Genomic DNA, 22,986 nt, shown 5'->3' with positions numbered 1-22,986 from the left:
GAGGGGGAAGAACTTGACAGCCGCTCCGCTCCCCTCCCCTGAATTTTTCGTTATTCCCTCTTGTATCTTTTTTTTTTTTTTTTTTACATTTTTAATTTTATTTTATCATTTTAATTTTTTTCCTGCGTTTTTGAGCCGCCGCCGTGTGCCGGCGCGGGGCTGACTTCTCGTTTGCGCGTCTCCATCCCCCGGCGGAGGTTATGATGGTGCATTGTGCGGGCTGCGAGAGGCCGATTTTGGACCGGTTCCTGCTGAACGTCTTGGACAGGGCATGGCACATCAAATGCGTCCAGTGCTGCGAGTGCAAGTGCAACCTGACCGAGAAATGCTTCTCCAGGGAAGGCAAACTCTACTGCAAAAATGACTTTTTCAGGTGAGTGTCCCCCCCCACACACACACACACCCCGCCGACGGGGACGAGAGGGTGCGGAGGTTCACACCGCGCCCGGCCCCTGGTGCCTCCCTTGGAGTCTCCCTCGGAGCTTTGGGGGGAGCGTGGGGGGCTCCCCGCTTCTCCGCCCATCCCTCTCTGCCGGGGATCCGCACCGAGCCTGCCCCACCGCTCCGGCGGGGAAGCAGCCCCCCGGGCCGGGGGGGCCCCGGGGGGGGGGCCGGCGGCTGCGCTACGGCCGCTGCTGCAGCCTGAGGTGGGGGCAGCGAGGCTGTGCCCCCCCCCCCCCAAAGTCTCCCCGTGACCTTGCCTTCACCAGCGCCGGGCCCCGCTCCGCCGGTGCCGCCGCCCGCCCCGTCGTGGCAGGCCCGGGTGGGCATCGCGGCGGCAGCCGTGTGTCCCCCCCCCTCCGGGGCCCGGCCTGGCGCTCCTTGCCCGGCTCCCGGGACCGCAGGCCCCGGTGAAGACGGTGGCCAAAACCTCGCCCCCCCACCCCCCCCACCCCCGGCGGGGCCCCGCGCTTCGCCGCTCCTTAAACGCCCCTAATGACTGCGATAAGGTGCCGATGAGGAAATTAGGGGCCGGGATGGGAAGAGGGGGGGGGAGATGACTTATGACTCCTAATGCTCTCACTACATCAACGTCACGGGGAGCAGCGAGGGAGGCAGAAGTTGTGCCGCGACCGGAGGGGAAAAAGGGGGGACCCTGCGTGGGCACCCCGGGGCCTGGCAGCCCCCGGCTCCCCCGGGGACCCGGCAGCGGCAGCCCCCGTTCCAGGGTTTTGGGGGCATTTTTTTTTTTGGGGGGGGGGGGGGGTTTGTTTGTTTGTTTGGGGGATCGAGGGGGTTTGGGGCTTTAGGGTTTTTTTGTTTGTTTGTTTGGTCGTTTGGGTTTTTTTCGTTTTGGTGGGGGTTTTGGTTTTTGGGTTTTTGGGGTTTTTTTTCTTTCCTTGGGGAGATCGTTTCCAGCCGATTCGATTCCCTGGATTTTTTTATTTTTATTTTTATTTTTTTTTGAAAAGGCATCTCCTCGGGAAAAAAACCGCTCTGCCTCCAGCGAAGGGAAGGAAAATCGGAGATTTCCAAAGCGCTGTTCCCGACCAGGAAAAATCCCCCCCCCCCCCGGGAGAGCGGGACGGTGCCGGCGCCGGGCTGGGGACCCCGGGATGCTTCGGGGAGCGGAGCTCCCTCCGCCGCCGCCCGTTGCTGTTCTGGGTGCGCGGTGCCCCCCGCACCCGCCGCTCCCTTTTTCCGTCGCTCTGGCCGTAATCAGCCCCGTTTTCTCCCCGGGATTTTCAGGCCGGCGCCGGGCAGAGCCGAGCCCCCCGTTCCCCGCCCGGGAGGCACCGGCTGAAACGAAATCCCCCTCCCGCAGAGCGCGGAGGGGAAACCCCGCCGCCCTCCCCTCCCCTCCGGCCCTTCTGGGGCCAAATCCGGTCGAGAATGCTCGTGTGTGTGTGTCCGTCCGTCCGTCCCCCTCCCACGGGTGGGGACACCCCAACCCCGAGCTCTCTCCGCAGCCCACCCTGCGCCTGCGAGCGGGGCTGCGCGGGGGATGAAAGCTCTCCTCCTCCTCACCCCGAAGGGGCAGGGGGTGCGAATCGCCTGCTCCCCCCCCCCCCAAATCTCCCAGCGAGAGATGCTGAAGGATCGAGCTCCCGCGGTGGGATTTTTTTTGGGGGGGGGATCGGTACAAACGCCTTCCCCCCCCTCCCCTCCCGCAGCCCATCGCCGCCGGGGCTCCCAGCTCTCGCCTTTCTCCCCCTCTCCAGGAGGTTTGGTACCAAATGCGCCGGCTGCTCCCAAGGCATCTCCCCCAGCGACCTCGTCCGGAAAGCCCGGAATAAAGTCTTTCACCTGAACTGTTTCACCTGCATGGTCTGCAACAAGCAGCTCTCCACGGGCGAGGAACTCTATATCATAGACGAAAACAAATTTGTTTGCAAAGAGGATTACTTGAACTCTCCCAGTTTGAAGGAAGGCAGCCTCAACTCAGGTACGAGCGGCTCAGCCCGCCGCATCGCCCGGGGACGCGTCCCTGCCGCTCCTAGGGGCGGGAACAGGCAGCGCCCGACCGCTCCGGGCAGCCGCCGTGGTGCTGCCGGTACCTCCCGCCGGGCCGGGAAGGAGGTTTCGCTTTACGGGGTGAGGGGCCGCACCCCGCGGCCAGCCCGGCCCCCCGTTAGTCCGCGGGGGGAGGGAGGGATTTGGGGTGAAAGCCTTCGAAGCAGGCGGAAGCCTCTGTGACACACACACACACACCCCCCCACGCGGGACGCGGACACGCGTGGGACGAGCGGTGGCCGAGGTGCAGCCCCGCAGCATCACTCCCCACACCCCCCCCCCGGCTCCTGCCCCGCGCACGGCCCCTACGGCAGCGGGGATGCGGGGTGGTGGGGAGCCGGGACCCCCCCCCCCCCCCGGGCCTGGCCCCGGAGCCCCCCACGTCCCGGAGCCCCCCCCTGCAAGTGTGCCCGGTCCCCCCGCGCCGCGGGCCTGATCCTTCGCCTCCTTTCACCCAGAGGCAAAGCTCCCATTTGACTTCCTTGGAAGCTGTCTCTGCGTCAGGACAGCAGGATCAGGCCCACTCCTGCTGTCCCAGCCATGCCAGGCGCCTGTGCTCACCCCCTTCCGTGGGCTCTCTCTCCGTCCAGCACCCGGGGCCGGATCCTGCCACGCCAGTCAGTGGGGCCGCTGCTGTGAGCGAGGCGAGTAGAGCTTGGCCTTGGGGAGGGTGCTGGCATCAGGGTCCCGGGGCGGGGGGGGGGCTGGGGGGGGATGAGCCAGGCTCAAGGCAGTGACTGGAGACCCCCCAAACCCCGACAGGGACCGGTTGCGTTTTTCCCAGCGGCCCATCCCGCCTCCCGGTGTGAAAGGCGCGGGGGGGGGGTGGAGAGGGGGAGCGCCAGGGGTGAGCCTGGGGGATCACTCCCTCCCCAGCTCCCCCCGGCCGGCACGACATGGTGCGCAGGGCCGGATTGGGCGGCGCTTGCCTGGAGCTCTGCGTGATGTTGGGGGGATGATGCTTTAGGGGTACCGGCGGGGCAGAGGCGATCTGCACCCCTTGCCGCTCTCCAGCACCCCCCAACCCCTCTCCTGGAAAGCAGCCGGGCCGGGGAGGGCAGAGGAGAGGGGGGGTTGATCTCTCCCCTAAGTCACCCGCCCCCCCCTCCCTCCTTTCCTTTCTGGGTCTCCTTTACAGTGTCCTCATGTACAGACAGGAGTTTGTCCCCGGATCTCCAGGACCCCATGCAGGACGATACCAAGGAGACGGACAACTCGACCTCCTCGGACAAGGAGACCACCAACAACGAGAACGAGGAGCAGAACTCGGGTACCAAGCGGAGGGGGCCCCGCACCACCATTAAAGCCAAGCAGCTGGAGACCCTCAAAGCTGCCTTCGCCGCCACCCCCAAACCCACCCGCCACATCCGAGAGCAGCTGGCCCAGGAGACCGGCCTCAACATGAGAGTCATCCAGGTAGGGCAGCCCCAGCCCACCGCCCCCGCTCGTCCCCCTGCCCCGCCACAGCCCCCTCCACCCGACAGCGTGATGTCGTGGGGCTGGCCAGCGACATCATTCCCCACCGCAGACTGACGTTCTTGCGACATCAGAGCTTCAGGGGGCGATTTCCTCTCGCGGAGCAGAGACAGGGAAAGGACCCGCCTGGGGAGGGAAGGAGAAGGGGTGCTGGTGGGAGCCCAGATAGTTCAAGGCCGAGACGGTCTCCCCCAGGTGCTGGAGAGGGGTTGGGACACTGAGGCCGGTCCCATGAGCTGGGGAAACGGGGACAGGCAAACCCTATCTGTCCCCTGCCAGCGTCACCCCAGGCCCAGCCCTGCGCCAGCCCCATGCCCCCGTGGGTTAGCGGGGATCCCCCACCCTGTGCTTTAACGCACCAACCCCACAGGAAGAGGTGAAAACCAGCCCCGAAACGTGAGCCGGCCGGGCTCCTCCGCTGCCGCTCGCGAAGCCAGCGGCACAGCTTCCCCCAGGGCCGAGCAGCATTCCCCGGCGTGCCTGGGAGATGGATGCTCCGGCCTTGTGAAAGCAAGGAGAAGCCATTGCGCTCTGCAGGCAGCCCGGCACTTTCTTACCGCACTGCCCCCGTGAAGAAAATCCCTGCGGAAATGTAGGGATTAATGGGCTTTAATAGAGGCATTAATGGGGAGGACTCTCCGGCTTTGCCGGTAGCGGAGCTGCGAGCGTCCTGGCTCCCAGCAGAGGGGAGCGGGAGAAGTCCCCGGGGAGTGTGATGTGCTCGTTCCCCTGAGCTTCCCCGTCCCCAGGGGACACGGGGCGGGGGAGTGGGGCAATAATCCAGACACCCCACCAGGCCGGGGGAAAGGCGTGCGTGGGCTGAGGCCGTGCGGTTCAGCCGAGGCGATGCCCTGTAGCGAGACGGCTGCGTCTTTCCCTTCCCTTTTATCTCCATCCTCACCGGCCAGCTTTTCTTCTGACTCCCTGCCCGCCGCAGCAGGTGCTCATCTCCCTGCTCCCCGCTTTCCACCTACTTCTGCCACGATCCAGAGTTCCTCCCCCCCTTTCCTTCCCTCTTTTCCTCCCTTCTTCCCCCTCCCCCCCCAAGGGAAAATTCTTCTTCCCATATCCTCTGGCTGCCCTCTCCCTTGTAGGGACAGATAGGCCGAGGATGCGCACAGGGGGATGCAGCCAGGGGGCCAGGATTTTAATAAACCTTGTTATTTCGTGTGTGTGCCCCCCCGCCGTGCACCTTTTGGGGCTATTGGCAGCAGGGGGGTGAGGTGGGGGTGGTGTCATTAAAAACCACCCAGAGGTGGGAAAACCCACCCCCTCCCAGGCGGGCGCAAGATTTCCATCCCTTTCCCCAGCCACCCCCGGCCAAACTTGGGGGGGAGGGGGTGTCCCCGACCCAGAGGGGGTCCCTGGTACCCCATCCCCGGTGGGCGCTGACGCCGGCCCGGCCACAGGTCTGGTTCCAGAACCGCCGGTCCAAGGAGCGGCGGATGAAGCAGCTGAGCGCGCTGGGCGCCCGCCGGCACGCCTTCTTCCGCAGCCCGCGCAGGATGCGGCCCCTCGGCGGCCGCCTCGACGAGTCCGAGATGCTCGGCTCGACGCCCTACACGTACTACGGAGGTGAGGGACCGTCCGCGGGGGCCCTGCCCCGTCCACACACCCCCACTCTCCCCCCCCCCCCCCCCCCCCCCGCTCCTTCCCTCCCTCATCCCCTTTCCCTTTGTTCCTCCCCTGTCCCGCTTCTCCCCGGGTTTTTCCTTCCCCCGCCGCCCCCCCCCCCCCCTTTCCCTCCTCTCCGCCTCCTCCCGCTGCTCCCTGTCCCCCTCCCCGACCCCCCTCCGCGGGGAGCGGAGCCGCCCGTGGCCCCGAGGGGACGGTGAGGGGGACGCGCCCGCGGCCGCCGCAGCATCCCCCCCCTCCCCGGCCCGCCCCACGCACGCCGAGGCATCTGTGCCTGCACGCCCACGCGTGTGCGCGCCCACGCAGAGGCAGCGACGCGCGCCCCACGGCTGTGCCACGCGCACGCGCGTTGCTCACCCCCCCCCACCCCCCCCCACGCACACGCACGGCACCGTCCACGCACAGTCACGGCCGTCCACGCACAGCCACGGCCCCCCCCCCGCCCCGGCCGGGCATTGTGGCGGCGGTGGCGGGGCGGCGGCGGCCCCTCTCCCGCGAACAAAGCCCCAGCTGCGGGGCTTTTGTGCCCCTTTCAGGCCGCATTTGTTCCAATTACCTCCCGGGCCCGCAGCATATGGAAGGTCACTGCCGCCGGGCCGCCCCCCCCCCCCCCCCCCCCGCCGCCCCGACGGGACGGGATGGGCGCAGCGGGGCGGCCCCGCCGCCTCCCCTCTCCCCCCCGCTCCGTGCGGAGCCCCCCCGCAAGCTGCATTTTCAAAGCCTCCCCTCTGACGAGGGGCTTTCCAGGCGCCCCTTGCTGCCCTGCAGTTAGTCTCTAGATCCCTTCCAGGCTGCTAAACATATATATAATTTTCCTCCATTACATATACATTTTATTTTCCCCGTTTTATATATTTTTTCCCCCATTTTATACACGTATGCACTTTTTCCCCATTCCCTTTATACGTGTACTTTTTCCCCATTCCCTTTATATTTTTCTTTTTCCCCATTAACTAAGATTACAATTGAGCCCCCAGCCCCCTCAGCCCCCCCAGCCCCGGGCTCCTTGCCCTCCCACATCCCTTCCCTCCCTCCAGGCCAGGCAGGGAGAGGGTGATGAGCGCCGCGGCCCTCGGGACGGGTTTATTTCCCTCTCGGGGTGGGCTCAAATTCGCAGCCAGCTCCTTGGGCCCCGCCGGCCCAGGAGCCAGCAGAGTATTTCGGAGGGGGACAGCCACACCGGTCCGGGTCACGCTTGTGCCCAAGGGGGAAGATAGGGCTGGGTATGGGGAGCGGTGGGATTTTGGAAGGTTTTTGGCCCCGGGGGTCCAGCTCCATCCTTTTCTCCCACCACCACCCCCCCTCCCGCAGATTACCAAGGTGACTACTACGGACCGGGAGGCAACTATGACTTTTTCCCCCACGGGCCGCCCTCCCAAGCCCAGTCCCCGGCCGACTCCAGCTACCTTCAGAACTCAGGACCCGGCTCCACGCCCCTGGGACCCTTGGAGCCCCCCTTAAGCGGACACCACTCCTCAGAAAACCAAAGGTACACGGATATGATCTCGCATCCCGACACCCCCAGCCCCGAGCCGGGGATGACCGGTTCGCTGCACCCCATCCCGGGGGAGGTCTTCAGCGGGGGGCCCAGCCCGCCCTTCTCCATGTCCAGCAATAGCGGCTACAGCGGGGCTCTCTCGCATCCCAACCCGGAGCTCAGCGAGGCGGCGGTGTGGTAGGCCCGGCGCGGGCACGCGTGTGCGTGTGGAGGGGGAAAACACCCCCACGTTCCCCCAGCCCACGCGTGTCGTCGTCTGTGTCCCCCCCCCCGCCCCGGACCAGGGCGCATCACGTCACCATCGCCGGATAAAGACAACCCCCCCCGCTCCGATGCCAAAACGCATCCCTGCATCCCCCCTCACCCTCCCCATCACTGCAGAACCCCCCCGGGACCTTAGGGCCATCCCGCTACCTCCCCCTCCCGGCACCTTCCCCCCAACACTGCGGGGGGGGGACACACGACAATGAATGGTGCCCAGCCCCGAAGAACACACACCACACACACACACCCCCCCGCCGGCGTCGGGACCACCGCCTCTCGGACCAAAGCTGAACTCCCCTGGACACAGGTCCCACCGCCCCGGCGGCACCCGGGGAGGGGGGCTGGGGCATGGCTCCCCCCCTGCTAATTAGCATCCTTTTTAATTATCCTTTACCACATTAAGGGAGGGGGGAAATGGGGAATAGCAGGAATAACCCCCCCCCAGCCCCTCCCCTGCCCTTGGTTTTGTTGTTCCCATTTTATCCCCAAGGAGAAGGTGGGTTTGGACCCGGTTTTTGCTGAGGGGGGGGAGGGGGGGGGGGGCCAGGCCCAGGGCTGCCCCAGTGACTGGCTGAGATTGGGCTCCCACGCAGTGGAAAAGACACCAGAAAGAGGCAGAAACAGGAAAAACAGCAACAACAAACCAATTTAAAAAAAAAAAAAAAAAGAAAAAACCCACAAAAAACCAGAACAAAACCAACCCAACCACCACAACAGCAGAAATTAAACCCAAGCCTCGACGCCGAGTCCCACCCCAACGTTTCCCGGAGGCTCCGCCGATTTAAGGATGTATTATAGTTTTTGCTTCTAGTTTCTTTATTTTGTATAAAGGAGAAACAAATAAAGTATGTTTTTGTGTTTACTGATTATTTATTGTACTTTAGTCATGGGAGGCTCCGAATTTTTCTATTTTGAAGGCGGGGAGGGGGTGGTGCCAGGGAGGGGGGGCGAGAGGATGGGGGGGGGGAAAGGAAGGAGAATGGAAAAGGAAAGAAAAAAAAAAAAGTTGTTTTCTGAAAGCGTCGTGGGTTTCCTGTCCCCGCTGCCTCTTGCGGAGGCTGTTAGTGTGAATGGCTCTTGTTGTTCAATGTGAATAAAAAACCTTTTAGTTACCTACTGTTCGGTCACCTGGTCCCTTTCATTTTATTTTATTTTTTTATTTTTTCTTTTTTTTTTTTTAAAGACAAGACCATGAGAGGTGCTGGCAGGGCTGCCCCGCTCCCCCCCTGCCCACCCCGTCCCCCAGCCCCGCACGGGTGGGATGGGTGCCATGGCCCCTGTACAAGGTGATGTTGCTGCATCACCCACCCGGTACCCCAGGCCCCCCGCAGTCCCCCCATCACCCCAGCTCTCCAGGACTGGGGGGGGGGGCACATAACCCAGCTCAGCACCTTCTCCACAGCAGACAGGCTGGTGCATCGTTTTTCTCCTGCCGGGGGGGGGGGAGGTATTGTGTGTACCCCCCAAGACACACACCACACACACACACACCCCCCCCAGGCATCCCAGAGGCACCCACAGCCCTGCTGGCACAGCATCCCCATGGGGGAGCCACGGGAGTGCCAGGGGGGTCAGCAGGGCTGCTGGGGGGACACACACCGAGCGGGGGGGGGGTCATGAATGCCATCACCAGCTTTTGTCCCATCTGCCCCAAGGGGGCACCGGGGGCAGGCAGGAGGGGGGTATCCTCCCCCAGCACCCCAGTCTGCCCCCATCCTCTCTCCTGCTTTCCTTCTCTTGTTTTGGAGACACAAATAAATAAAGTCCAAGGCAGGCTGCAGCTCTGAACTAATATTTAAAATGCAAAATCATGGCAGAGTTTCCCCCCCTTGTCTTGCAGTAAAAAGATATAAACAGAATAAATTACCTTCCCTCGCTGGCTTACGAGAGTCCCTCTCTCCTGACCTGAATTTTAAGTCCTGGCTTGGTTGTAGCACGGAGCACCAATGATTTATGAAAAGCCAGCCACTTCTCTGCATATTTTCTCTGTTCAGCCAAGTGGTGGAATTTATCCTTCCTATACCATTACCAGCATTAATAACAGGGTGGCAAACGAGCCGGGCCGAGACCCAAGGGATCCCTCAGCCAGGAGCTGAGGCCATCACAAAGACACTGAGCTCTCACCACCCACCAAGCAAAGCACCTTCTCCCCTTTTAACAGGTAGGGAAACTGAGGCAGGCGTGCAGCCGGCCGCTCCCTCCTGCTCCACCCCTTCCAGGCTGTTGGTGTTACCAGGTAACGGGTGCTTCTTATAAGGACAGGGCGACGGGTTGTTAAATAGCTCCCTCCCAGCATCATTTTGAGCATTATGAAATGGAGCACAAGGTCATTCACTGGGTGAACACCAGCTGCTGCTGCTGCTATCATTATTATTATTATTATTATTATTATTATTACAACTGAACCCAAGGCATACACCTGAGGGCTGTTTGCAGGCTGCTGGGGCACCCTGTCCCCAAGGGGGGACAGGCTGCAGGGGGGATTTTGGATGATGCTGGCGTGCTCCAAGCTGCCACCTCCCGTGCAGGGGGCCGGGGGGCTCTGTGCAGGAGGACGGGGCTCAGGGGGAGCAGCCACCCGAGCAGGGACCCGCCGGCACGGAGGAGCTTTACCGGTTGGGCCCCGCAGCTCGGAGCGGGGGTTGCTGCTCCCCTGGGCTCGCCCGTCCCGGCAAACCCCCGCCTGCGGCTTGGCGCTGGCAGAAGGGACCCGATGACTGGGGAAGGCACAGCGGCCGGATCCAGGCCATGGGACACGGAGCGGGCCTTGCAGGGAGCAGCTGGGTTCAGCCCATTGGTTATCGCAGCCCTTAACCACAGCCAGGTTTGGGCTCCCCATTGCAACCAGGGTCGGGGTACAGCATCACAACTGAGATTGGGGTCCCCGTCGCGGGGGAGGTCCCTGGTCCCCATCACCCCAGCAGCCCCAAGAAGACACTGGCACCCAGGGTTCACGCCTGCCGCCAGCTGCAGGGTGACCCCCCCCGCCAGCTGGGGCCATGCCCACCCCCGGCGGGGTGTCCCCCAGATAACCTGCACTCCCATGTTCCTGCCGGGGACATCCAAAGCCCAATTCCCCTCAGCTGGCACCCAAAGCCCGAGCGCTCCCTTGTCAAGGCAAGGAGGGGACAAAGCTCCCTGTTGGGGTGCTTGGGGAGTCACCTCAAGCCCCACGGTCATGCCCATGTCACCACCAGCAATAACCCCCGTGGGACCGTGCTGGGGAAACACCACCGCGAGCTCCCGGCTCCCCCCGAGCCCCGGCAGAGCAGCATCAGTCCTGGGAATAAACTTCCTTTCAAAAGCTGTTGGGCAAACATCAATGCTATTTTTTTTTCTTCTGACCTTTTTCCCCCTTTTTTTTTTTTTTCCAGAAGGGGAAGGTCTGCAGAAGGTGGAAAGTAATCAGGTTTTGGACCTGGGATAAAAAATTGCTGGAGTAGGTTGGGCTGACTCCTTATAATTAATAGTGTGCCTCGTAATAGGATTCTCCAGCCTTTGGTGCTCTCTGGAAACACCTTTTTACATAAGATATTGCCCACGATGGAGCGGCAGAGTTTTGATTTATGGGGTTTTGGCCTCCAAGAAGCATCTGGAGGGGCTGGCCTGGCCGGTGGGATGTACTGGGGGAGAGAGGAAAAGGGCCGAAGGCAGGGAGGGTGTTTCTGGGGGGTTGGCAGCCGGGTCCCGGAGCAGGCGCCTGGCCAGGGGAAAGGGCTTCGTGGGGGCTGCCTATGAGACGGGGTCTGAGCTGGTCCTGGGGCTGAGCCCCCTCTGCTCCCAAGGGGAGGAGGAGGAGGAGGCTGAGAAGGGTTTTGGGGGCGGGAAAGGGCTTGTCTCCCTGCCCAACGTCACCAGGTGATGCTTGGGGCATGGGCTCAGCCGGGGAACCGAGGAGCAGTCAGGGCTGGGGAGCCCCAGTGGGAGCAAGACCCCACATCACCCTGGGATGGGAGGAAGGAGGGGGGAGAAGTGTGGTTGAGGGGGACACAACCGGGAAAAACCCTGGGAGGTGCAATAGCAAAGGGCTAAAGCAAACGCAGCACTGGAGAGCGGGAACGGGGGAGAGCAGGAAAGTCTGGAGGAAAGGGGGGAATGGGAAAAAGAGTGGGATGGGGGAAAAAGGGGGATCACGGGGGCTCCAGGCTGGGGTGTACACACACACACACACGTGTGTGTCGGTGCACCGCGGAGCCCGCGGGTGTTAAACACAGCCGTGGAGCTCCACCAATAAATCACTGTAACAAGAGGGTCTGCGTGTGTTGTTCTCTTCTGACCGCAGACAGCGCGGCAGGAATGGGAGAAGATTGTAATAATTAATAATAATTAGAATAATAATGCATAAAGACAGTAGCAAAGTAATTAGTCAGAGAGGGAGCGCTTGCTAATTGAGGCGGGGAGCTGCAGTCCAAACAGCCTGGGGAGGAGCAGGGGAGGGAGGGGAGGGGGGACCGACGGTTGGGGGACGTGGAGGAGGATGCCCAGCACGTCCAAGGGGCAGAGTGGGACGTGTGTACCCCAGCCTTGCCATCGGAGAGGCAGGGGAGGTGCAGGCAGGGGCCCAGCTCCATCTTGTCCGCCCTGCGTGCCTCAGTTTCCCCATCCCTACATGGATGCTGTGTGCTGGGGCAGAGGCTGTGAGAGGAGTCCGGCACCATGTCCGCCAGGCAGCAGGGCTTTATTTTGGTCATTTTGGAAGGAAAGCAAGCAGAGGGTGCCGGCAGGGCTCCGTCGCGTCCCCCTCCTCGGGGTGGGTGTCACTCCAGCCCCAGCTGGCTCTTCAGAGCCTGCAGCTGGGCCACCTGGATGCTGCTGCCCCCGCACACCACCACCACCACGGAGGCCAGCGGGGTCCGCAGCCACCCCTCGTGCTGCAGCCGCTGCAGTCGCCTCGTGTAGAGCAGGGCCAGGGCGGCCCCGCACGCCGGCTGCACCAGCATCCTCTCGTCGTCTGCGGGGACAAGAGCGGGGGGACACCCTGAGCCACCCACCCACCCCGTCCCCATCAGCCCCCTGACTCCAGCACGTCTCAGGCCAGTCCCAAGACCCAGCAGTGTCCCTGTCACCCCCGCCACGCCTGGCTGGACCCTGCTCACCCAGGAACTGCTCCACGGCTCGCACAGCCTCCGCGTCCTCCACCACCTGGGAGATGACCTGGCACTCTTGGGCGCACTCCAGTGCCCGCGCCGCCACCATCTTGGCTCCCAGGCACTTGGCCACACTGGGACAGGAGGGAAGGAAGGTGGTCACAGGGTGGTCCCAGGACCCTTCAGTGAGCTGGGCTGAGACCCGGCAACTTTTTGCACGCGTGGCCGCTCCCGCGAAGCCCCGCTCACCTGGTGATGTCGGGCAGGGAGATGAGCCGGCCGGCCGCCAGCGCCGCATGGAAGCTGTGAGCCCCCCGGGTCTCGGCGGCGACGATGGGGACGTCCTGCCAGCCCACCTGGCGCAGGCCAGCCACGACGCCTGCCAGCAGCCCCCCGCCGCCCACTGCCAGCAGGATGGCATCTGGTTTGGTCTCCAGCGAGTCCTTCAGCTCCCGGACCAGGCTGGCGTGACCCTGCCTGCAGGGCGAGGGGGGGCGGGAGGATGCAGCCCGGGTGCACCCCGAGCCAGCCCTGACTCCGGGGATGGGGACCGGGGGCAGGAGCTGAGCCCTGGCAGCACTCACCACACCAAGGGGTGGTCAAAGGGGTGGATGCTGACCCAGCCCTCGGTCTGTGCCAGCTCCAGGGCTCTCCTGTTGGCTTCATCCCACACCTGGGGGGGGGGGGGGAAGGGAGCTCAGCGGGGCCACATCCAGCCCTTGCACCCCGGAGATGAGTGCCTTGTCACCGTGGGGCCAGGGGACACCAGAAACCCACGCAGGGCACTGGGCTGAGGTGGGGGTCCCCGGAGTGACCCTGCCGCAATGCCAGGTGCAGGTGATGCGGGAGGGGGACTTTTTGGGATGGGATTTGCCACGCGCATCCCCGGCATCGCAAAGCAGGCCGAGCTCAGGCTCAGTCCCCTCTGGTCTCCCCAGACCCCAGTTTTAGGGGGCTGCTGCGGGGGTACCTGGCCGGAGACCTCCACCTCCGCCCCCAGCTCCTCCAGCTTGCGCACGGTGGCAGGGCCGGTGGTGCTGGGGACCACGACGGTGACCGGCAACCCCAGCTTCTTGGCTGCGTACGCCGCTGCCAGACCCGCGTTCCCCCCTGAGGAAAGCGGGGGGTCAGGCAGGGCTCGGCCCCCCCTGCACCTCCCATATTACTCATGAGCATCCCCCATAGCTCCCCCTGCCTCAGCTCGGGGCCCAATTACCTGAGGAGCAAACGAAGTGGCGGCAGCCCTTCTTGGCAGCCTGAAAGGCAGGAGGGAAGGAAGGAAGGAAGGAAGGAAGGAAGGGGAGAGCTGTGTCCCCCCGCCGTGCCCCCCATAAGGGCACAGGCAGCACCCTGCCCACGCGGTGCCTGCGCTCACCTCCTGGCAGAGGTGGCCGATGCCTCGGATCTTGAAGGAGCCTGTGGGCTGTACGTTTTCCAGCTTCATGTAGACCTTGGTGCCCGCCGCCTGGGACAGGGGCAGGCTCTCCAGGACGGGCGAGACGATGTGGAAGGGCTTCTCGCCCCTGCCGGGCTGGGCTGCCATGGCGCCCTGGCGATGGATGCTCTGCCCGGGAGAGGTTGGGGGAGGCACCCGCTGCTCCACACGGGGACACCCCACGCAGTCCCGCTGCCCACCCCGGGCTCGGTACAGGGCACAGGAGCTCCTCGGGAGGGACAAGGCTGTCCTCAGTGTCCCCTCCCGGCTCTGGGATGCAGCAGCACTGAGCCCTGCGGCGCAGCGACGGGCCATCCCTGCCAGAGCCCCAGTACAAGTTGGGCCACCCCGTCCCCCATCCTCCTGGTCCCCAAGCCCCCGGTTTCCCCAAGTTCCCGCCCGCACTCCCTGTCCCCTAACTCAGCCAGGGCCACCCCATGGCGGGGATTACCTGGTGTCCCGTGAGGCCTCGCTGCGTGTCCCCAGCTCCTCGCCTGCAGCTGCAGCAGAGTTTGGGGGATGGAGGAGGAAGAGGTGACGTCGGAGGGGCCGTGCCGGTGTCCCCAAGTCCCCGTGTCCAGCGGCACAGCGGGGCGAGGGGCAGGGGTTAAACATTGCCCTTGCCCCGACTGTTTGCTCAGCGCCAGGCGAGTTTTTCCAACCGCAGGGCTGGATCCGTGCCGAAAGCGCCCAGCCGTGGCCCGGGCACCGTGCGGGGTGCCCCAGCGGGGACAGCCACATGCGGCCCCAGCAGCCAAATCCCAGCAGCCTTCATATGCCCAGGAGATGGGATGTGGGTGCCCAGGAGACAGGGGAAAATGAGAGGCAGCTCCCAAATGACTTTGGGGGTCCCTAAGGGTTTGCCTCCGCCAGCTGGGCACAAGCACAGGCTCTTCTCAGGTCCAGCCAGAAACATGTCCCAGCAGATTTGAGGACTTTGCCCATTTGACCTGGACCCCTGGTGTAGCGAGGGTAGCCTGCACGTCCGAAATGCCCAGCGGGCAGCTAAGACACCCCCAGTCGCCTCCATATGAGCCGTCACACCCCTATGCCTGCCCTGCCAAGTCCCCCCACCCTGCAGCAGCCCTGGGCCCTCCTCCAAGTCTCACGTCCCCAGGGGGGCTCAGCCCTGCCGGCTGGGTAATCCCCCCGGGATGAGTCCCCCCCCAGCCCCAGCTGGGCAAGCCAGGCACCCCGCAGGCAGGAGGGGTCTGGGGGGGGGGGGGGACGGTCCCTGCACAGCTTGCGCAGGTGTCCCATGAGCATCCCTTGGAGCTGGGGCTGCCCGGAGGGACCCAGCCAGAGTCCAGCCGAGCCCCGAGGTCCAGCAGCACCCAGCGGCCCCCAGGCAAAGCAGGCAGAGCCCCCCCCTTTCCTCCAGGACACCCCGGGGCCCCTTCTTGTCACCCAGCCCTGGTGACACCCTCCAGGGTAAGGGCCCCCCCAACACGTGCCCTACCTCTGCACAGAGGGGCTGGCTCTGTCCTCAACAGGCGAGGAGGAGGAAGGTGGGATCTGGAGGAAGGTCCGTCCCTGGCTCCTCACCCTGCAGCCGCAGAGGATTTGTCCCTGGCGGTGTCTGAAAGCAGAGACGCTTTGGCACAAGGTTAGTTCCATCCCCTTCCGTAGTGGCTCCACGGGGGTCCCGAGGGGAGGGCCGCCGCACATGAGCTGGCACACACACAAGAGACAGCCGCGACACCACCAAAAGGGGTGCACTGCGAACCCCCCTGCTCCCTGCCCCGGCTCTGCCCCACTGCCGGACAGAGAGAAGTGAAACAGGCCCCAGAATACCAGATTTTGGTCCCCTGACCCAAACGGTGCTGCAAAGCCCCCCTGTTAGCACCACTGGTGACAGGCACCGAGCAGGGCACCAGCTCCAGGACAGCCCTGTCCCTGATGGGCCTTTGGTGGTGATGAACTAACTAATCCCTGGTGCTTCCACCATCATTAGGCTCCAGAGCGAACAGCACGCAGCACGGGCAGGGTCAGCACAGAGGCACAGTGCTGCCTGCAGAGAGCAGGTGCCTCTGCACTGAGCCACGCTGCTTTTGGGACATCGGGGACTGGAAATGTGGGGGGTGATGAGGATTTCTTGAATGGGGGCACCAAGGTGGGGGGAGGCACACAAGCTCCAGCTCCCCTGGGGGCCCATGGAGCGACCCCCCATCTCACAGTGGGCAGAGGGGCTGCAAGTGCTTCTGGCAGGAACAGGGATGGGCCCTGGGGACAAGCGCTGGGGAAGGGGTGCAAGGACCGCCCCCGTCACAGAGAGGAGGCCAGGGACCACCTCGGCAAGGGCACCACGTTTTGGCTCAGCCCTGGGGTGCTCCGGGGTCCTTTTCCACCTCACACCCACCTCCCCATCAGTTCCATTCCTGCCCTGGGGAAGGTGACGCCAGGCTGTCACCTGGTCACGTCCCCTGGCCAGGGTCCCTGGGTGACATGGCCTCAGCCACCGGCTGCTGCAGCCGAGGTGATACTTAACCACTTCTGTCTGTTTTTCTGCTTTTAAGAAAATAAAAAAAAAAAGAAGGGAAGCAGCAACACAGCTGCTGCTGCATTTCCAGTGTGCCCCATCCTTGGCATTGATGGGCCTGTCCCTCCTCGCTGCCCTGTCACTCGGTGGCAGAGACCTCCTCCTACCCAGGGAAACTGAGGCACAGGGACCCTCCGAGCAGCACCCCCTGCCCCAGGAGCCCCCGCCCCATGGGGACACCAGGGGATACGGGCACAGGCTCTGCCACCCGCCCACCTTACCTACAACCCCCTCATCCCCCCAGCACAGCAGGTTTTGGACACCCCACTCTGTCCAGGGCACCCATCCCAGCTTTTGGGGTACCAGCACCCCAACAGCCCAGACCTGCTGCAACCCAGCCCCGCGCAGCCCCAGGGAGCTGCAGGGGCCCCCAGCAGCCCCCAGCCCTGGTGGGAACCTGGCGCCTTCAAAGCGCTGCGGAGCACCAGCTCATTAATCCCCCAGTAATGACCTCGTTATTCCTAACGAGGCGGAGTGGATCAAGGGAGCTGCGGTAAGAGGATTTTGCAACGGGGGTTTCGGTGCTGGGGGGACACAGGTGGCAGAGGAGGGGAAGACAAAAGAGACTGAGGACGGTCACCCCGTCCTGGGGGGCAAGCGGTGGGACCTCCCCCTCCAGCCCACCCCCCGGGCTCCCCTGTTTCAGCAGCTCTGCCCCACACCGCACACCCAGCCTGATGCAGCAGCAAAGAAACCTTAGCAGCCTGCACCCCGAAAGAGCCTGGTCTGGCTGGCTGCACACCCTCCCACAGGGGCTGGGAGGCAGCGAAGAAGTAGGGAGCGCCCTGTTAATTTGAGGGGAGAAGACTGCTGTGTAAGCCCAACCCTTATATAAGACACCAGAGACTCTCAGTAGAGCGCAAAGCACAGCCACCACCGCCGCTGCACGCAGACCGCTTTATTTGTCACAGCCAAACCAGCTCACTCCCCTCCTCTCTGCCCTGCGGGCGAGCCCCAGCCTCCCAGGACCCACCCTTTTCTGGGAAGAGCCCCCCCAAACCAGGCTTAGACCCGGGGCCGGAGCCCCTCGGCAGGGAGGGGGCACGGCCCCTTGCGCAGGAAGAACCGGCACCGCAGGGATGCGGCAGCAAGAGGCAGAAGCAGAAAGAGCCAGGGGGGCAGGGGACCACCCCTTGCACCCAAAGCCAGTCCCCTGGGGATAGGGGAGAGCCGGTAGTGCTGCGACCCCCCCACCACCCAGCTGCTCCCCTAAAAGGGGTCCCCATGCAGGACAGACGCCCGCGGATGGATGGACGGACGGATGGGTTCAGCCCAGCGGTGCCCGCTCAGTCCCAGTGGACCTTGACGGGGGGGAAAGTCCAGAGGTCGGGGTGGCCCATGTGCAGCAGGGCGCTGCAGGGAGACGTGCTCCAGCGGAAGGGGGGCACGTCGTCCCAGGCGGGACCGCTGGTGGCCACCAGCCCGAAGGTGGGGGCCATGCCCGAGGAGGTGACCTGGTGTTGGGAGGGGGGAGAAAAAACAGGGGTGCAAGTCAACACGGGGAAGGGGCAACGCAGCCTGGGGGGGAGCTGTCGGAGTGGGGTGCACCCCCAAAGAGGGAACCTCCAGCTCCCCCCCAGTCCCCCTGGGGCTTCCCCATCTCCCCCACCTTCATGTCAGTGCCGCCGTGGCAGCGCTGGCGCAGGGCAGGGAAGGGGTAGGTGCCGTTGGCGGGGTTGAGGTCGGAGCGGGCGGAGATGGCGTTCTCCGCGTTCTGGGGGGGGTCGCAGCCCCTGCACCGCGACAGTGGGTCCCGTAGGTAGTTGTTGGACCTGCAAAGCGGCCAAGGGAGAGTCGTGGTGAAGGTGGGGAAAAAAACGTTTTACATTTATAATGATGAAAAAAATCACCCCCGAGGGTTGCAAATCCCTGGGGGAGGTGTGGGGGACACCCAGGTTTGGGGGTCTCCAGCACCCACCTCATCAGGCGGATCATGGAGTCCAGGTCGCGGACCAGCGTCTGGTTCCGGCGGAAGATCTGGGCGCGTGGGTTCTTGTCGTAGGTGAACCAGTCGCCGTATTTCTTCACCAGCTCCGGGTTACCGCTGGCGTTGAAGATCTCTTCGAAGTACCTGGGGTGGGGGGGGGGGGGGCAAACCCAGCGAGTCAGCATCCAGCGGCGGGGGGGGAGGCCAGCGTTGGCTGCCCCCCTTTATGGGGCATCAGCGGGGTGGGACGAGGCCGGACGGAGCTCACGGCAGGTTGTAGCTGGCCCAGTAGCCCTGCTGGTACAGCAGCTCCGTCTGATCGGCCGCCACCACCAGGCCCCTGCACCGGAGGAAAAGCATCGGTCAGAGCAGACGGTGAAATCAAGCGGGGATTGGAGGGGATGCACTGGGAAGGGGGGCAACCCAGCCGGGGGTCCCCGCCGCTGGGTTCCCACCCCAGCTGGGGGTGCTGGGCGCCCATCACCTGCATACAAGCATCCCCAGAGAGCCTTTAGCTGCAGACTGGCAGCGCAGGCAGCTCCTGCCTGCATTTGCATCCCCATCACCCAACTCCCACCCGTTGGGTTGGGGCAGACGGGACCCTTAGGGCTTCCCCAAATCCGTGGGGACGGGCCTCCGAGAAGAAACGCTTCCACCGTGGCTCAGCACAGGAGCCAGCGCTTGGGGAGGAATGGGCGCACTCACGGGATCTGCTCCAGCACGGTCAGCACACCCTGCGGCGGGCTCGCTCTCCCCGGCGTGAAGGCATTATAGTCCACCACCATCCACTGGTTGTTGTACCTGGCACGGAGAAGGAGGAAAGCATCCCTCCGGCTGCCAGCCTCTCCCCGGGGACGTTCCCGCTGCCTGGGGGGAGCATCCCTCCATCCAATCCCCCCTTCCCGTGACAGCCAGGGGGGATTCCCATGCCCCATCCTGCCCCGCTCACGTGCCGCTGTTGAACTGTCGGAAGACGGCGGCCCACTCGGGACCGCTGCGGGCCAGGCGGTTGGCCACGATGTTCCTCAGCCACTCCAGGACGCTGCCCCGTGGGTCCAGGTACTTCCACCGTGCCGGGTTGTTGTTCCCGATGGTGGTTTCCAGCGCTACCTGTGGAGAGGGGAGCGATGGGTAGGGCAGCGGGGCCGGGGAGGGGTCCCCCAGGACCAGACCCCCACTCACCAACCCGCTGCTGAGGATGTAGAAGTCATCCCCAGAAAAGATGGTGCCGGGGTAGGAGGAAAACACCTGGATGCTCCCGGGGATCTGAGAGTTGCCTGGAGGGGGGGGGGGGGGATGCAAAAGCAGGGAAGAATCAGAAGGGGGGTGTCAGATGCAGCCCCCCCAGCCCAGCCCACGCACCGCCGGCCGAGGTGCGGAAGGGCAGCGTGTACTTCTTGATGATGCGCAGCATGGACTGGTAGGAGGTCCAAGTGTCGTGGGCGACCAGGAGATCCCGACGGCCCGGCAGCAGCTTGAGGAGGGCAGAGCAGGAGCCCGAGCCCAGGACGCGCCGTGGGGAGGAGCGGTTCAGGGCAGATTCCAGGTCCTCCAGGTCGCCCCCCAACTGCAGCAGGCTGGGGGGGAAGCGAGACACGGGGTATCAGGTGGGGACAGCCCGGCCCAGGAGCCAAGATGGCTCAGAGTTCTCTGTCCATCTGGAGAGTGTTTCTCCATCCCATCCTGGTGCAGGTGCAAGCACCCCAGCAGCCTGAGCAGGGAGGGAAGGGTGAGCATGGCAGTGGGGAAACTGAGGCAGGGGGCTGCAGCGGGCCTGGGGGGGCACCCACCACCCAGCCCATGGTGCCGGGGAGGAGGAGAACCTGCCTTGGCTCCATCCTGCCCCAGCAGCAGAGGACAAGCGCCCAGAGAAGGTGGGCGAGGGGGACTGGGAGCAGAACTGGGTGTCCCTGGACATCTAGGAATCGTCCCCACGGCCCCCCCTCCCCCCAGCAGCACCCCAACCCCTGGGGCAACCACCCCCCGCTCTCCATCACCTCCGAGAAGGAGCTTACAGGAAGCCGAAGGGCGCCAGGGTGAACCTGCCCCGGGGGAAGTCCAGGCGCCCGTTGTAGCTGTCCTCCAGCCCCTTCAGCTGCAGCAGGGCCAGGCGCACCTGCGGGGACGGGGGACAGAGCTGGCACTCGGCTCCCGCACGGAAGAAGGGCAAGGGATTTCAGGGGACGGGCTCCCCCCTTCCCCCAGGGGACGCGGCAGATCCGGTGGGTCCCGGCGCTGCTGCAGAGGCAGGAGGAGGCCTGGGGGAAAGCGGTGCCATCAGCGGGGCTGTGACTCAGCACCGGTGGCCGGGGAGGGGCTGAGCCACCCCCTGCGCACCCCAACAGCAGCACGTGAGGCTCTGACAGGGATAAAGTCACGAGTCGCTTCTGCTCGCCCAGGGGAAGAGGATCCACGGCGGCCAGATCCCCGTCATCCCGCCTGGAGCCCGGCCAGGACCCCGGGGCACCCCTCACTGCCCTGTCCCCTCCTCTTGATTAAAGCCCCAATTAGCCCAGAGGGAGGTAGCGGGGGTTCCCCCTGGGTGGGGGTACCCCGTCCTCACCTGGTGCCAATACTCGGGGTCCTTCCCCTTCTCCATCTGCTCCTCCATCCAGCCCAGGTTGGCCTCGAGGTAGCTCCGCAGCTTCTCGCAGTACTTGCTCTCGTACTTGAAGGGGCCGCAGTAGCCCACCATGGTGTTCATCCAGTGCATGTACATCAGCTGGGGGACACGGCGGCGGTGTCACGGGTGGGGGTCAGCCGGGGGAGAGGGGAGGGACGGCGTCGCACCCCTCGGGACCCCAGGTTCGGAGAGGTTGCCCGTTACCTGCTCGGAGACGGCGGCCTCGGCGAGCCCGGCAGCGTAGGCCTGTAGGCTGTCACTGTACGAGGCGTTGGTGGTCACCTCCAGGAAGGCCCAGCTGGGGGGACACGGACACGGGTGGGACACGGACACGGGTGGGACGCCCCACCCGCGACTGCTCCCCCGAGACCGCCCCTGGCGCCCCATCCCCGCTCGGCTCCGTGCGAGCCCCCGGCCCGTCCCCCGCCCGGGGCAGCCCGTCCCGTCCCGTCCCGTCCCGCCCCTACCCGACGGTGACGATGCGGTCGTCGAGGCTGGCCCAGGCGACGGCGGCGGGGAGGCGGCCGGGCAGGACGCGGAGCCGCCCCGAGCCGGGCTCCAGCAGCACGGAGACGTTGCGGGGCGGCGGGGAGGCGGCGGCGGGGGCTGCCCCGGCCAGGGCGGCGGCCAGCGCGGCCCCCAGCAGCGCCCGCACGGCCGCCATGGCGGGGACGGCGGCGGGGACACGGCAAGGGGCGGGGTTGGAGGCGGGGTTGGAGGCGGGGTTGGAGGCGGGGTTGGAGGCGGGGTTGGAGGCGGGGTTGGAGGCGGGGTTGGAGGCGGGGTTGGAGGCGGGGTTGGAGGCGGGGTTGGAGGCGGGGCGGGGATAGGGCCACGCCCCCGGCGGCGCCCGCCAGAGCTGCGGGCGTGCGGGGGGCCCCCGCGGCCCGCCCCATAAACACCCCCTGTCGCCCCCATCCTAACCCCCAACCCCACGCACATATCCACGCCCCCCCCACGCCCCCATCTCCCCCGCATACCCCCCCTCCCTCCCCGCACACCCAGCCCCCCCAGCCCCACGCCCACGGGACATGTGCGCAGGTTCACCCCCCCCCCCCGCCCCAGCCATGCCCCACCATTGGGGGGCACACGTGGACCCCCTGGCCTTGGGGAACCCGGCCCCCGGCGTGTTCCCCGTGGGGTCCAACCCCAGCCGGTGCAGCCCCTGGGGAGTGGCTCAGCGAAAGCCTGACAGCGGGGGGGGGTGGGGGGGCTTTGCCCCACCGGGGTTTCGGGCCGGGGGCGACACGCAAGGTGTTGGTGCCCGGCCCACGGGCCCTGGCGCCGCCGCAGCCCTGCCCTTGTGCAATCCCGGCCGGCGCCTGTTTACTGCCCTCCCCGCTCCTCCGACGGGCAAAGTCCCCCTGAGGCGAGGGGTGTCCCGGTGGGGCGGGGGCAGAGGGCTCGGACCCCCCTGCCCGCCGTGGCAAGATCACGGTGGGGTGCATAAAGTCCCCATGGCCCGGCCCTGTATCGCCCCCAGCTTGGTGGTACCCCGAGCACCACCGCAGCCACCTGCCTGAGGCCTGGCGCACTCGTGCCATGCCACGGCAGGGTGCCAGGCAGCACCGAGGAAGGATGGAGCTTTACCCCAAAGCTCCGGAGCCCACGCTGAACCGTGGGCGGGCGCTGGGGGGTGAGGGGGGCTCAGCCGGGAGCTGCCAGGGTGGGGGTGCTGCTGGGGCACCGTGCTGGGGCATGTCCCCGTGCCCGTCAGGGAGGGGACCGGTAATGCCCTTTATTGGATCAGCTGCAGAGCTGGAAAAGGTGGCACGCTCCTGGGGCTGTTCTGGGCAGGGCTGCACCCCAAAAGCACTGCTCTCGCAGGCAGGTGGTGTGGCCCAGCACACCCCACCAGCTCCCATCAACTCCCAGTTGCTGCTGGTTAATTTTCCAGTACTGCCCAGTGCCCACACGTCCCCGCTCCCGCTCTTGGTGCTGTATGAGACCGTGCCGATGACCCAGCCACGCACCGAGACGTGGGTGCAGAAACCAAGGTGGATGCACAGCGCACCCACCGCCTGCACGAGCAGGGAGCCAGGCCGTGT

The 22,986-nt window shown here is 65.2% G+C and overlaps 3 protein-coding genes across 8 annotated transcripts; 1 reads left to right on the top strand and 2 right to left on the bottom strand.

The window, feature by feature from the left end:
* The first annotated feature begins 200 nt into the window (after positions 1–200).
* Positions 201–7,244, top strand: LHX5 (LIM homeobox 5). The gene is made up of 5 exons (XM_076352914.1): positions 201–373; positions 2,163–2,386; positions 3,593–3,870; positions 5,340–5,505; positions 6,877–7,244. Exons 1-5 carry the CDS (start codon positions 201–203, stop codon positions 7,242–7,244), a joined length of 1,209 nt encoding a protein of 402 aa, XP_076209029.1.
* A 4,742-nt stretch (positions 7,245–11,986) lies between these two features.
* Positions 11,987–16,547, bottom strand: SDSL (serine dehydratase like). 5 transcript variants are annotated; one of them, XM_076352742.1, is made up of 9 exons: positions 15,309–16,547; positions 14,301–14,349; positions 13,790–13,978; positions 13,631–13,670; positions 13,385–13,524; positions 12,999–13,087; positions 12,664–12,891; positions 12,424–12,548; positions 11,987–12,278 (listed from the first exon to the last, which is right to left on the bottom strand). In XM_076352742.1, the coding sequence occupies exons 1-9, from the start codon at positions 15,515–15,517 to the stop codon at positions 12,085–12,087; spliced, it is 1,263 nt and encodes a 420-aa protein (XP_076208857.1). In that variant the 5' UTR covers positions 15,518–16,547; the 3' UTR covers positions 11,987–12,084. The 5 variants fall into 5 exon arrangements, with proteins under 5 accessions (XP_076208857.1, XP_076208858.1, XP_076208855.1 ...); XM_076352743.1 differs by having other exon boundaries at positions 14,301–14,343; XM_076352740.1 differs by lacking the exon at positions 15,309–16,547 and having other exon boundaries at positions 13,790–14,078; positions 14,301–14,483.
* A 694-nt stretch (positions 16,548–17,241) lies between these two features.
* Positions 17,242–21,602, bottom strand: PLBD2 (phospholipase B domain containing 2). 2 transcript variants are annotated; one of them, XM_076353384.1, is made up of 12 exons: positions 21,406–21,602; positions 21,143–21,236; positions 20,879–21,037; positions 20,331–20,431; positions 19,678–19,892; positions 19,498–19,592; positions 19,265–19,425; positions 19,021–19,116; positions 18,584–18,655; positions 18,307–18,459; positions 17,998–18,160; positions 17,242–17,842 (listed from the first exon to the last, which is right to left on the bottom strand). In XM_076353384.1, exons 1-12 carry the CDS (start codon positions 21,600–21,602, stop codon positions 17,675–17,677), a joined length of 1,674 nt encoding a protein of 557 aa, XP_076209499.1. In that variant the 3' UTR covers positions 17,242–17,674. The 2 variants fall into 2 exon arrangements, with proteins under 2 accessions (XP_076209499.1, XP_076209497.1); XM_076353382.1 differs by having other exon boundaries at positions 19,265–19,592.
* Positions 21,603–22,986: the final 1,384 nt, after the last annotated feature.

The sequence above is a fragment of the Aptenodytes patagonicus genome, chromosome 15 (assembly GCF_965638725.1).
Source record: "Aptenodytes patagonicus chromosome 15, bAptPat1.pri.cur, whole genome shotgun sequence".
Classification (NCBI taxonomy): Eukaryota; Metazoa; Chordata; class Aves; order Sphenisciformes; family Spheniscidae; genus Aptenodytes; species Aptenodytes patagonicus.
This window is presented reverse-complemented; position numbering and strand designations above follow the sequence as displayed.

Coding starts and splice junctions, on each gene's coding strand:
- LHX5 (XM_076352914.1), top strand. CDS start 201: ATGATGGTGCATTGTGCGGGCTGCGAGAGGCCGATTTTGGACCGGTTC. Junction 3,871..5,339: donor TCAACATGAGAGTCATCCAG/GTAGGGCAGCCC, acceptor GCCCGGCCACAG/GTCTGGTTCCAGAACCGCCG. Junction 5,506..6,876: donor GCCCTACACGTACTACGGAG/GTGAGGGACCGT, acceptor CCCCTCCCGCAG/ATTACCAAGGTGACTACTAC.
- PLBD2 (XM_076353382.1), bottom strand. CDS start 21,602: ATGGCGGCCGTGCGGGCGCTGCTGGGGGCCGCGCTGGCCGCCGCCCTG. Junction 20,432..20,878: donor ACCCCGAGTATTGGCACCAG/GTGAGGACGGGG, acceptor CCGTCCCCGCAG/GTGCGCCTGGCCCTGCTGCA. Junction 19,117..19,264: donor CGACAGTTCAACAGCGGCAC/GTGAGCGGGGCA, acceptor TCTCCGTGCCAG/GTACAACAACCAGTGGATGG.
- SDSL (XM_076352740.1), bottom strand. CDS start 14,464: ATGTTTAACCCCTGCCCCTCGCCCCGCTGTGCCGCTGGACACGGGGAC. Junction 14,079..14,300: donor GAGGCCTCACGGGACACCAG/GTAATCCCCGCC, acceptor GTCCCTCCCGAG/GAGCTCCTGTGCCCTGTACC. Junction 13,671..13,789: donor TCGGCCACCTCTGCCAGGAG/GTGAGCGCAGGC, acceptor CCTGCCTTTCAG/GCTGCCAAGAAGGGCTGCCG.